The sequence below is a fragment of the Gallinula chloropus genome (genome assembly GCF_964237585.1).
Source record: "Gallinula chloropus genome assembly, chromosome: 6".
NCBI classification, from domain to species: Eukaryota; Metazoa; Chordata; class Aves; order Gruiformes; family Rallidae; genus Gallinula; species Gallinula chloropus.
The window spans coordinates 1844476-1857344 of record NC_140091.1 but is presented as its reverse complement, the minus strand read 5'-3'; the positions used below and the strand labels follow the sequence as shown (position 1 = coordinate 1857344).

General features: G+C 53.9%; 1 protein-coding gene across 1 annotated transcript in view; it reads left to right on the top strand.

Annotated features, from left to right (window-relative positions):
* Nucleotides 1-12576, top strand: part of LEPR (leptin receptor) — a gene marked incomplete at both ends in the record, with an annotated part of 35837 nt that extends 23261 nt beyond the window's left edge. The window contains 9 exons of the mRNA XM_084265818.1: nucleotides 1670-1818; nucleotides 2229-2388; nucleotides 2479-2561; nucleotides 4157-4373; nucleotides 6995-7177; nucleotides 7780-7875; nucleotides 9280-9382; nucleotides 10412-10487; nucleotides 11749-12576. Coding sequence (XP_084121944.1) covers nucleotides 1670-1818; nucleotides 2229-2388; nucleotides 2479-2561; nucleotides 4157-4373; nucleotides 6995-7177; nucleotides 7780-7875; nucleotides 9280-9382; nucleotides 10412-10487; nucleotides 11749-12576 — 1895 coding nt within the window. The remainder of the gene's footprint in view (nucleotides 1-1669; nucleotides 1819-2228; nucleotides 2389-2478; nucleotides 2562-4156; nucleotides 4374-6994; nucleotides 7178-7779; nucleotides 7876-9279; nucleotides 9383-10411; nucleotides 10488-11748) is intronic.
* Nucleotides 12577-12869: the final 293 nt, after the last annotated feature.

Genomic DNA, 12869 nt, shown 5'->3' with positions numbered 1-12869 from the left:
TCAGAGGATTTGCCCTCCAGCCCCTTCCCCAGCCTGGTTGCCCTTCTCTGGACTTGCTCCAGGACTTCAATGTCCTTCTGATGGTGAGGAGCCCAGAACTGGACCCAGCACTCGAGGTGCAGCCTCACTAGTGCTGAGTACAGGAGCACAATCCCCTCCCCAGCCCTACTGGCCTCACTGTGTCTGACACCAGCCAGGATGCTGTTGGCTTTCGTGGCTGCCTGGGCATGCTGCTGGCTCCTCTTCAGTCGGGGCTGTTCGTGCTCTTGCAAACTTTTGCAAAGTTTCTTCTGTGACATTCCAGGGCACTTCAGTTCCTCTGTAAGCAGGAGGCAGGAATGGTGTTTGAGTGCTTCCAAACACCACAAAGCCTGTCTTACCTGGTCTGTGACTCGGGTTTTTCACTGGACAGGGTATTTTTTGGGCACAAAAGTGAACATAGGTAGCAGGGCTCTTCTGGGGGAAGGTGGGAAAGCTTTATACAGAGCTGCCTGGTGAGGAATCCCAGCAGAACTTTCCAAGTCTGCTCTGTTCAAGGCATTGCTTTAGATAGAAAGCAGTGAACAGAATTGACCTACACTGGATGTAAGTGCCCCGTGTCATAGTAAAGCAAAGCTCGTTCTGGATGTACAGGAACTTTTCCAAGGATTTGTAGGGTTTTAAATAAAATATTTATTGTTAGAAACTTCAAGGCTGATATTTCAACTTAAGGTTTTTATTGTTTTGGGGGTGATTTTTAGTTTGGGTCTAAATTGGGATGGATTTCCTGTTAGGCAAGCACTGCCTCTGTCAGTCAGTGATCTGTTTGTCTGTGTTTCGTTGGCCAGCCAGCCCGTAGCAGTGATTTGTGTTTGTGTTACAGGGGTCATGGGGGATGAGAAACTTCCTATGAGCCAGCAGTGGCTTCCGCAGCTGGGAAGGGCGATGGGATCCTGGGCTCCATCAGCAGAGGGATGGCAGCAGGGACAGGGAGGGGATTGTCCCTCTCTGCTCTGCCCTCCCCAGCTGGAGTCCTGTGTCCAGAGCTGGGGCCCCAGGACAAGGAAGATGTGGGACTGGTGGAGAGGGGTCAGAGGAGCCACGGAGATGCTGAGAGGGCTGGAGCAGCTCCCCTAGGGAGAGAGGCTGAGGGAGCTGGGCTGGGTCAGCCTGGAGAAGAGAAGGCTGTGGGGGGACCTCACTGCAGCCTCCCAGTCCCTGAAGGGACCCCAGGAAGAGGAGGGGAATCAGCTTGTTAAAGGGCAGAGACTGGCAGGACAAGGGGGCTGGAGTGAAGCTGGAGGAGGGAAGGGGGAGAGGAGATATTAGGGGGAAGTTGTTTGCAGAGAGAGTGGTGAGGGGCTGGAAGGGGCTGCCCAGAGAGGGGGTGGGTGCCCCATCCCTGGGGGTGTTCAAGGCCAGGTTGGCTGGGGCCCTGGGCACCCTTGTGTAGCTCCAGGCCTGGAGGTTGGTGTCCCTGCCTGTGGCAGGGGGTTGGAGCTCTGTGACCCTTGGGGTCCCTTCCAACCCAGACCAGTTTGGGATTCTATGATTCTACAGTCTAACTTGCCTCAGAGCAGCAGAGGCCCCAGTGTGTCATTACCTGCAGTCTCAGGACAGAAGTAAGGAAACCCTGATGACTGGATTCAGTGAGACATGGTGACATCATTTTCTTCTTTCCTTTTCCCAGTGAAGCCTCTTCCTCCCTCTGATGTTAATGCAGAAATCACCAGGCACGTGGGGCTGCTGAACGTGAGCTGGACAAACCCCGTGTTTACCAACCGTGATCTGACGTTCCAGATCCGGTATGCCGTGCATGGCAGAGAAAGTGCATGGGAGGTACTGCCCTTTTCAGTCTGGATCAAAGCACAAGCTGTTGTGGTGTCATTTAGTGTGCTAGCTGGGTTTTGGGGGGTTTGGGGCATGCAGGGAATCATGGCTAGAAGCACTGGCATTAGCTAGGAAAAAAAGTATGAGTGATGAGGCTGCTCTCTCATTGGATTCGTTGTCAGGAGTTTTGTCTGTATCAGGTGCCTCAACAGCTTTTTGTTCCTACTGTAGATCACAGAATCACAGGGGTTGGAAGGGACCCCCAGAGCCCATGGGGTCCAACCCCCTGCCCAAGCAGGGTCCCTAGGACAGGGCACACAGGGCGGTGTCCAGACAGGGCTGGAATCTCTCCAGAGCAGGAGACTCCACACCCCCTGGGCAGCCTGTCCCAGTGAATGGTATTTTGGCTTCTGTTACAGCTCTATGAAGTTTCCAATGCAGCAACAAGATCAGCTGTGATTGAAGTTGAGAAGCTCTGTGTGCAGTACGTTGTTCAGGTCCGGTGCAGGGAACTGGATGGATCAGGCTACTGGAGCAACTGGAGCAGATCAGCCTATACTGTCATACAAGATATCAGAGGTACACGGGCTTTCTGGGTGCACTCTCATGGCCAGGCCAGTTTCAGGCTGTGGGGTGACACTCTGCTTTCCAAACTGTCTCATCTCACAGCTCCCCTGCAAGGCCCTGAGTTCTGGAGAGTCATTACTGAAGATCCAGCCAGGAGGCAGAAGAACGTTACGCTCCTGTGGAAGGTGAGAGGGAGGACGTTTTGCTCTGTCACTTGGACCTGAAAACTGCCTGTAGAACTTCCCAAAAGGGAGTGTGATAAGGGAGCAAACTGGGGCTGTTGCTGTTTATGGGACTTGACACACACAAGGCACTTGGGCTGTGACTTCTTTGGTGTCCTGCCTCTGGCTTGGCTGTTGATGGGGATACAGTGACACAGCAGGAGGTGGTTCTGGTGCCTTTGCTCAGTCAGCCCACACACTTTACCCCCTTCTCTTGCACCTGCTTCCCCCCTTCTGGTTTTATTCTCTGTATCAATCTTCCCTGCAGCTAACTGGCACGTGTCAAGCTGATTTTGTGCCCAACTCATGACCGAGTTTATAGTAACGTGGCAGGACAAGACCTGTCCTGCTGCCCTGTGGTTGCTGTGGGTGGTTGAGCATCTGGCCAGGCTCAGCCCAGGCACGCTGGCAGTAGGGATATTGCCAGGCTCAGGATGCTTTGCCTTCAGAAGCAAGCTGAGTTCTGCAGTGGTCCTGAGGCCAACCTGTTCTTGCACAGGTCCAGTTGCACACTCACAGCCACGTTGAGCTGGGGAGAAAAAGCTCTTGTGTTTGTTTATCCTGCTGTTGCCAAAGCCTTACACTCCTTGGTGCTTTTGGAGAGCCCTCAGATCCCCAGGCAGGCTTCCTGGCTTGCATGCAGGGACCAGACCTGCATGAGCACAGCTGCAGTGTCAGTGCTGCGTGACATGCTCACATCAGCCTACGCTGTCGGTGTGAGTTACACAACCCCTATGAAACAGAGACTCAGAACATGGTTTGTCCCAAAACTCTGAACAAAAAGGGTAATGGGGAATCAAAAGCTGTGAGTTGTAATGAGCTGCCAAGTTCTGCTGACCAAGGTGTGAGCAGAACGTGCCCCTGACTCTGGCAGCTGCAGGTCTAAACACCATGGTGACTGCCTTGGGCTGGGCAGAGCTGTGCTGAAGGGTTAATGTGGGACAGGGAGAAAAACTGCATCACACAACCATGGAGTTGTTAAGGTTGGAAAAGACCTCCAAGGACATCTTGACCAACCATCTCCCCATCACCTCTATCACTCACTAACCCACATCCCTGAGTGCCTCATCCAACCTTTCCTGGAGCACCCTGAGGGACGGTGACCCCACCACCTCCCTGGGCAGCCTGATCAATGCCCAACCACACTTTTGGAGAGGAATTTTCTCCCCATTTCTAACCTGACCCTCCCCTGGCACAGTGTCCCACTCCTGTTTGCCCATGGTTAGTGTGCTCACAGTCATCTGCTCTGGCTTTTCAATCCAGAACAGTACTAGCAGAAACCAGTGAGTTACTGGAGGAGCCTGGAAGTTTGTAGTTCCTCATCCTCCACCCTCCCTTCCCTGGGAAGATGGTGAGTAAGTGTGTCAGCTCTGAGAGACACAGGCAGGAGTTGGGTTGTTCAAAGGACACGGTGCCTATGCTGAAGGACAGCAGCCAGTCTGTGGTGTGTCTTTACTGGGTTGTGTGTTCTTACCACTGGGTCAGTTCCTCCTGCCCAAATAACAATTGCTTTTCAAATCACAGACTGGGAAATTAATTAATGCCAATGTTTGCTGCAGCCACTGACGAAGAATCACTCACTGTGCAGCGTGAGCCACTATGTTATAAAGCACCAGACCTCAGGAAACACCACGTGGTCAGAGTCTGTTGATACTGGCACCACCTGTTCCTTTCCCTGGACTGAACACACACACACGGTTACAGTGTCAGCCAGGAACTCCCTTGGAGGCTCCTCAATGAACTTTAATTTAACCCTCTCGCAGCTGATGAGCACAGGTAAGAACACCCACCAGTAACCCTTGTGAGAGGTGGGAAATGCTGGGAATCCTGCCATGCTTTCAGACACAGCTTGCTTTGGAAAACCCTTCCACCTGGGGGGAACTGGAGCTGTTTCACCATGACACGTGGCTGACACGCAGGACACTGCGCTGCCATCCAGAGAGACCTGGACAGGCTGGAGACCTGGGCAGGGAGAAACCAGATGAGGTTCAACAAAAGCAAGTGTAGAGTCTGGCACCTGGGAAGGAATAACTGCTGGAATCAGGACAGGCTGGGGGTGACCTGCTGGAGAGGAGCTCAGTGGAGAAGGACCCTTGGGTCCTGGCTGATGACAGGGTGGCCATGAGCCAGCAGTGTGCCCTGGGGCTGAGAGAGACAATGGGATCCTGGGGGCATCAGGAGGAGTGTGGGCAGCAGGTGACAGGAGGGGATCCTCCCCCTCTGCTCTGCCCTGCTCAGGCCCCACCTGGAGTGGTGTGTTCAGTGCTGGGCTCCCTGGGATCAAACAGCCAGGGATCTCCTGGAGAGAGTCCAGAGGAGGGACAGAGATGCTGAAGGGCCTGGAGCATCTCCCCTGGGGGGAAAGGCTGAGGGAGCTGGGGCTGTTCAGCCTTGAGAAGAGAAGACTAAGGGGGGACCTAATTAAAGTTCATAATTATCTGAAGCAGGGGATGCAGGGGGAATTGGCCAGCCCCTTTTCAGTGGTCTGTGGGGATAGGACAAGGGGCGATGGGCTCAAGCTGGAGCACAGGGAGTTCCCCCCCAGTCTGGGGAAGAACTTCTTCCCAGTGAGGGTAAGGGAGCCCTGGGACAGGCTGCCCAGGGGGTGTGGAGTCTCCATCTCTGGAGAGATTCCAGCCCCCCCTGGACGCCTATCTGAGTGATATGTCCTAGGGAGCTGCTTTGGCAGGGGGGTTGGACCCAATGATCTCTTGAGGTCCCTTCCAACCCCTACAACTCTATGATTCTATGAACTATGGGAAGCAGATTCTGTGTCGCAGAGCTATTTGAAAACCACCATTTCCCCCACGTGGAAACCTTAACGAGCTTTGGGTTGGGAAAAGACCTGGCTGTATCCAGGCTGTCTTCCTCCCACCAACCCAGTACAAAGTCATTAATCAAAACAATCCCAGGATCTCACTGGAGAACTGATCTTTCATCTGCCTTGTCCTGGGAACACCCAACGTTCCTGCTGGGGAATGCGGTGGCGTTTCCAGCCTGCAACATGGGCTGGTTTCTCTGGCTGCTCACCTGATGGGCTGCCAGGGTACATAGTATTCAGAGGTTTCACTTTATTTCCTAAGGCCTTTGCAGTGATTCAGCTGCACACCACTTGATTAATAACATTTTTATTAATGAGAACATTTTTATTAATAAAGTAAAGGCTGTGGCTTTTGATTACTTGAGCTGGGTAAGGTTCCTACACAAATACACCCTGTGCAAACCTTACTGCTCTCCATTCTGGGGCTTTGCTGCTGTAACACAGCTTTTAAAAGCATTTTTATGGATAAAATCCATTCTCATACTGTGAATTCAGTGTATTCTGGAAACCCCTGTGGCTGGTAGCAGATGCAACAGGAAGCCTTTGGCCAGATTGTTTTATTGGTGTATTCCTTAGAGAGGCTGGGTGGGATTTGACTTACAAAGCCCTCAATGTGTGCTCCACTAGCTAGATTTGTTGATGGTTCAGTAGCTGTTGATAACTTTTGGTTCAGGAGTGATAACAAGAGAGGTACACTGGAGAAGAGGAATATTGGATTGATGTTTGGTAGGAAACCTCATCTGTTTAGTGCTGGGGAGTAGCTGGTGTAACCAGGCTTTGCTGCCTTAGAGAATGATGTTTGGTCATGGGACTGAAAATCAGGCTTTATTATAAAGATAGAGAAGGCCAGTGGTATCCTGGGCTCCATCAGCAGAGGGGTGGCAGCAGGGACAGGGAGGGGATTGTCCCTCTCTGCTCTGCCCTCCCCAGCTGGAGTCCTGTGTCCAGAGCTGGGGCCCCAGCACAAGGAAGATGTGGGACTGGTGGAGAGGGGTCAGAGGAGCCACGGGGATGCTCAGAGGGCTGGAGCAGCTCCCCTAGGGAGAGAGGCTGAGGGAGCTGGGCTGGGTCAGCCTGGAGAAGAGAAGGCTGTGGGGGGACCTCACTGCAGCCTCCCAGTCCCTGAAGGGACCCCAGGAACAGGAGGGGAATCAGCTTGTTAAAGGGCAGAGACTGGCAGGACAAGGGGCTGGAGTGAAGCTGGAGGAGGGAAGGGGGAGAGGAGAGATTGGGGGGAAGTTCCTTGCAGAGAGAGTGGTGAGGGGCTGGAAGGGGCTGCCCAGAGAGGGGGTGGGTGCCCCATCCCTGGGGGTGTTCCAGGCCAGGTTGGCTGGGGCCCTGGGCAACCTTGTGTAGCTCCAGGCCTGGAGGTTGGTGTCCCTGCCTGTGGCAGGGGGTTGGAGCTCTGGGACCCCTGGGGTCCCTTCCAATCCAGACCAGTCTGGGATTCTGTGATTCTAAGTGAATGATGAGGTGCTGAAGCTGTAGCTGTCACTCTTCCTCCTGCTGAGCCAGCCCTTGTTCTGCCTCCACCGGAGCTCCCGTAACTCCCGCTGTTTTCTCCCCGTTCTGGCAGTGGGTGCTGTGCAGTCCCTCCGTGCTTACCTGGTGAACAGCACTTGTGTGGTTCTGATTTGGACACTTTCACCTCAGAGATACCTGATAACATCTTTTGTTATCGAGTGGAAGAACCTCCACAAAGAGCAGGAGCTGAAGTGGCTGCGAGTTCCTCCAGATACCAGCAAATACTTTATTTATGGTGAGTGTGCTCTTGACAGTCTAACAGATCATGTGAATTTGTTAATTAGTTCTGGAATACTGACAGCAGCAGCCAATTATCCACGTTAACAGGGGCATTCTATTTGCATTTTGGCTTTGATCTTGGAAATATTTACAATAGGTGTAAATCCCCAGACAGAGTAACACCCACTGCAACAGTTACCCAGTGTGGGTTGATGATAGTTTTATGTTCTGCTGTTGAAAGTCAGAGTGACCAGGGGAATGGGCTCAAGCTGCCCCAGGGCAGGGTCAGCTCAGCTGGGAGGGCAAAGTTCTTCCCTGGCAGAGTTGTGGGGCTGTGGCACAGGCTGCCCAGGGAGGGGGCTGAGTCCCCAGCCCTGGGGGTGTTTAACAGAGGGGAGATGAGGTGCTCAGGGAGCTGGGGCAGCACAGGACAGGGATGGTTGGACTCCATGGGCTTAAAGGGCTTTTCCACCCTGGTGACTCTGTGATCTAAAAGAGGGCTTTCATCCTTCCCCTCCCCAGGCAGATCCACTCTGACGTGTGACAGAGCCTCTGTGGGGGTAATTGTTTAAATGCAGGAGAAGAGATTTGATTCAGAAGCTGATTTCCTCTTTCCAGATCACTTTATTCTGGTTGAGAAGTACCAGTTCAGCGTGTACCCTGTGTTTGCTGGAGGAGTGGGCAAACCCAGAGCAACGGAGCAGTTTGCCAAAGGTGACTTACAGGATCTTTCTCATGTTGTTTGTGACATGGGAGCTTGGAGAAAATGACCTTTAAATGCAGGAAAGGTCTGTGTGTCACCAGAAAACACTGTCAGTGATAGAGTAATGACAGTGTAACCATGGGATCTAGACTGTGGGTACTTTAATTTGAAAATTTGGGCTCCATCAGCAGAGGGGTGGCAGCAGGGACAGGGAGGGGATTGTCCCTCTCTGCTCTGCCCTCCCCAGCTGGAGTCCTGTGTCCAGGGCTGGGCCCCAGCACAAGGAAGATGTGGGGCTGGTGGAGAGGGGTCAGAGGAGCCACGGAGATGCTCAGAGGGCTGGAGCAGCTCCCCTAGGGAGAGAGGCTGAGGGAGCTGGGCTGGGTCAGCCTGGAGAAGAGAAGGCTGTGGGGGGACCTCACTGCAGCCTCCCAGTCCCTGAAGGGAGCAGAGGAACAGGAGGGGAATCAGCTTGTTAAAGGGCAGAGACTGGCAGGACAAGGGGGCTGGAGTGAAGCTGGAGGAGGGAGGGGGGAGAGGAGATATCAGGGGGAAGTTGTTTGCAGAGAGAGTGGTGAGGGGCTGGAAGGGGCTGCCCAGAGAGGGGGTGGGTGCCCCATCCCTGGGGGTGTCCAAGGCCAGGTTGGCTGGGGCCCTGGGCAACCTTGTGTAGCTCCAGGCCTGGAGGTTGGTGTCCCTGCCTGTGGCAGGGGGTTGGGGCTCTGTGACCCTTGGGGTCCCTCCCAACCCAGACCAGTCTGTGAGTCTGTTCAGTGATTCTCTGAAAACTCTTTGTGGGATTAGCTGAGTGAGGGACCTGGATTCCCATGCAGCTCACTTAAGAGCTGAGATCTTGGCTCCCTGTTCTTCTTCATTCTCCATGTGTTTTTGCTGCTCTCTTCCTTCCTGTGCTCTGACTGGATTTCTGGAGGGACATGTGGGGATGGGGCAGTCACCTCAGAGTTTTAAAGAATTCCTTCCTTTTTGTCTGTTTGTTTAGGTACAGGTTTGTTGATGTGACAGGGAATGGCCTTCAGCTGCAGGAGGGGGATGGAGAGGGGCTGGGGGGCAGAAATCCTTCCTGGGGAGGGGGGAGGCCCTGGCACAGGGTGCCCAGAGGAGCTGGGGCTGCCCCTGGATCCCTGGCAGGGCTCAAGGCCGGGTTGGATGGGGCTTGGGGCACCCTGGGCTGGTGGGGGGTGTCCCTTCCCATGGCAGGGGGAGCATTGGGGGGGTCTGAGGGCCCTTCCAGCCCAATCCAGCATGGGGTTCAATGATTCTATGTGCAATAAGACTGCTTATCAAGGGTTTTTTGTGTTTAAGTTGCTGTTTCTACTGCTTGTTATTTCCCAATTGCAAACCATTTGTTCACAGACAAATCACTGTGTTATTACCTGAACTCCCTTTATTTCCAGGTGGATATGAGAGTGAGAATAGCTCCAGTCTCTACGTGGTTCTGCCAGCAGTTATTTCAAGTTCAGTTTTCCTGCTTGGAGCGTTGCTGGTTTCACACCAGAGGTGAGCTCTTCCCTGCCACGTGAGCCCCAGGAGCCCTTCCTGAGAAGGGGATGCAGCTTGGGTGATGCCCAACTGCTGAACTGCTGGGCTGGGTCCTTCTGGGGAGAGTCCCCAGTTGTTTTCATCATAGATTTGATGTGTCCTATGGAAAGGCAGCAGAGTCTGGGGTACAGCACCAGGAGTTGGAGTGTCTGGAGTGAGTCAGCTTTTAATAGGGGAATCAGCTTGTTAAAGGGCAGAGACTGGCAGGACAAGGGGATGGAGTGAAGCTGGAGGAGGGAAGGGGGAGAGGAGAGATTAGGGGGAAGTTCTTTGCAGAGAGTGGTGAGGGGCTGGAAGGGGCTGCCCAGAGAGGGGGTGGGTGCCCCATCCCTGGGGGTGTTCAAGGCCAGGTTGGCTGGGGCCCTGGGCAACCTTGTGTAGCTCCAGGCCTGGAGGTTGGTGTCCCTGCCTGTGGCAGGGGGCTGGAGCTCTGGGACCCTTGGGGTCCCTCCTAACCCAGCCCAGGCTGTGAGTCTGAGTGCAGAGGGCTGATACCTCCTGAGAGGCAGAGCTCTGGGCTCTGTGTCCTCACAGGGAGCGCTGATCAGCCCTGTGGGTTCCATCCCTGCAGCTGGCACTGCATGCTCTGTGCTGCTGTGAGATCTGCAGGCAGGGTAACCCCCTGTGCTCTGAATTCATCTCTCACCCAGGATTCCATATGGAATTGCTGTTACAAACTAAGGTGTGAAGTAAAAGCCAGTCCAAGGAGACACCCCCCCCCATGTTTCCTGTGAGGTGGGTTGGGGTCACAGTCAGCAAAGACTGCCTGGACCTTCCTTGTTTTGCACATCTGCCACCTGGGATGGTGGCACTTCTGTTCTGTTCAGCTTTGGCCACCTAGAATATCCAGGTGATTGTTTCCTTGTTGTAGCCTTCTGGGAAAATACACATCCCACAGGTTCCTCGTGGGATGCCGCAGCGAAGGGGAGTGGCAGAGGTGCAGAGCAGGAGGACAGGCCCAACCCCAGAGTGTTCCTTGTGTTTCAGAATGAAGAAACTGCTTTGGGAAGAAGTTCCAAACCCCCAGAATTGCTCCTGGGCACAAGGAGTTAATTTTCAGAAGGTGTGTATTCCCTGGTGATGCCTCTTCCCCCACCCCAAGGCTCTGACTCCTCCTTGGCACTGCCCATCTGAGCCAGGCCTTACTGGTAGCTAGTCCTAGACTAAAGTCACAGCCTTTATGTGGGCTGGCACACTCTTTCTTGTAATTCTGTGCAAGTTGAAGTATTTTGACACGTCCCTGGGTGTTCTGGCAGCTTTCCTGCTGTGAAATATGGTTCACTAATGTACACAAAATCTGCTTTTATCCCTTTGTTGTGCCCTGAAGCCATCAGGAGACAGATGTTTGCCACAGGAATCGTCCTTTGTGGCCGGGGGGGCTCCAGCCATGGTGGTTGTGCCTTTTACACATGTAGTAAAGGAGGAGTTTCTCCAATGTAAAGGGGTTTTCTCCACGTGCAGGTCCAACACACAGCTGCTGTTTGGGGGGTGGGGGCTAAAAATACCACAGAAAGGATCACCAGGGTGGAAAAGCGCTTTAAGCCCATGGAGTCCAACCATCCCTGCCCTGTGCTGCCCCAGCTCCCTGAGCACCTCATCTCCCCTCTGTTAAACACCCCCAGGGCTGGGGACTCAGCCCCCTCCCTGGGCAGCCTGTGCCACAGCCCCACAACTCTGCCAGGGAAGAACTTTGCCCTCCCAGCTGAGCTGACCCTGCCCTGGGGCAGCTTGAGCCCATTGCCCCTTGTCCCATCTCCTGTCCCCTGGCTGCAGAGACCATCGCCCACCTCTCTGCACCCTCCTGGCAGGGCAGGGGAGGTGGGGAGAAGGGCTCCCCTCAAAGGAGAGAGGCTGAATTTCACCTGAAACAATATAATGCCAGCAGGGGAAGTTACTGTAGCTGGTGTGTGGAGTTTCTGCAGCCCAAAGAAAAGGGCAGGGAGGTGAAGGGCAGGAGACTTTTGCCTCACTGGGTGCTTTATCAGTACAGTGTGTGTGTTGATGTAGAAAGGGATGGGACCCTTCACCTCTGGCTTGAGCCTGGCTGATACGCTGCCTTGGTGGGAGCAGCGAGCCCTGCACAGCACACCAGCTCTGCCACACGTGATGCAGAAAGGGGTTCTCATGTTTTTGGGGGCTTGTCCCTCCATCTTCACCTACACACAGACACACAGAGCAGAGGAACCATGCTTTAGAGGATTTTCAGCTAGGTACTCTTACTAAAGCTGTGGGGTCTTAGCCTGTGATTCCTAAACCCTGTAGCTTCCTGCTGAAATAGAGCTACCCAAGAAGAGGTGAGCATTAAAATATCTCTTTCCTTCTAGCCTGAAACTTTGGAGCATCTTTTCATCAAGCACCCCAAAGCAATGTCATTTGAACCTCTTCTTCTGGAACCAGAAATCGTGCTGGAAGACATCAGTGTTACTAGAGAGTTGAAAAAAGGAGACACACAGGATTTTTTAGTGCTGGATTCAGTGTTTACCAAAACACCAGACCCCGAGCGCGACTCTGCTTGCTCCAGCAGCCACTTCAACAGCAGCAGCTTCTCTGAGAACTCCCCTGAAGACCAAACCAGTGGAGAAACAGCAGGGCAGTCTGATATTAAATATGCTGTGGTGACCAGTAACTCCAGATCTGGGCTTTATGAACAGAAAGCGAACCTGAGGAGCTGTTTTGATAGCTGCTTCTTAGGTGAAGATTCCTCAGTTTCAGGTGCCTTCTCCAGTGGCTCTTGGGAGCTGGGAGATGGGACGTTCCTCTCATTGCCTCACCTGCCAGACAGGCAGCCTGGAGCCACTCCTTCCCTTTCCCTTGTTTCTTCAGAGGGATTTTCAGAGCCTGCAGAGCAGGATGAAGCTTTCAGAGCTGGAGAAGTTCCCGAGCGGAGCCTGTGTTACCTGGGGGTGACACCTCCAGAGGAAAGGGAGAAGGACATTTTCCTCACCCAGAGCTCTGGGGTGACGTGTCGGTTCCACACCCCCCATCTCCTCTCAGACAGGGGGTTTCCTCAGCCCCCCCCTCCCGATGTCAGTGCCCCCACCCAAAGCAGCCTGCAGTACACAGCCCCCGCGCCGTACGTGCCGCAGTTTCAGATGGCTCCTGCCAAGGGGCAAGAGACCACAGAGAACAGCTCTTCAGCCAGCACTCCGTAGCTGGATGCTCTTGATAGTGGGGGTTTTCCAGGTGTTGATACATTCCCCTGTTTTTCCTCCCCCCCTGACTTCTTCTGAGAACTCTCCTGTTGTTCTGAAGCCAACTGGGTAACGGGTTCTGTACCTGAGAGCCGGGGTTTCAGCTGGAAGAAATTCCCTTTCCTGTCTGACAGGACCAGGATTCCCCCAGGGGTGACACAGGGTGTTCCCTTGGCAGCACAGACCCACCTGTTTCCTCTCTCCCCTGAGGTGTGAGGTATCTTCTCTCCTCCAGCACATCAGCTCACGGCGTT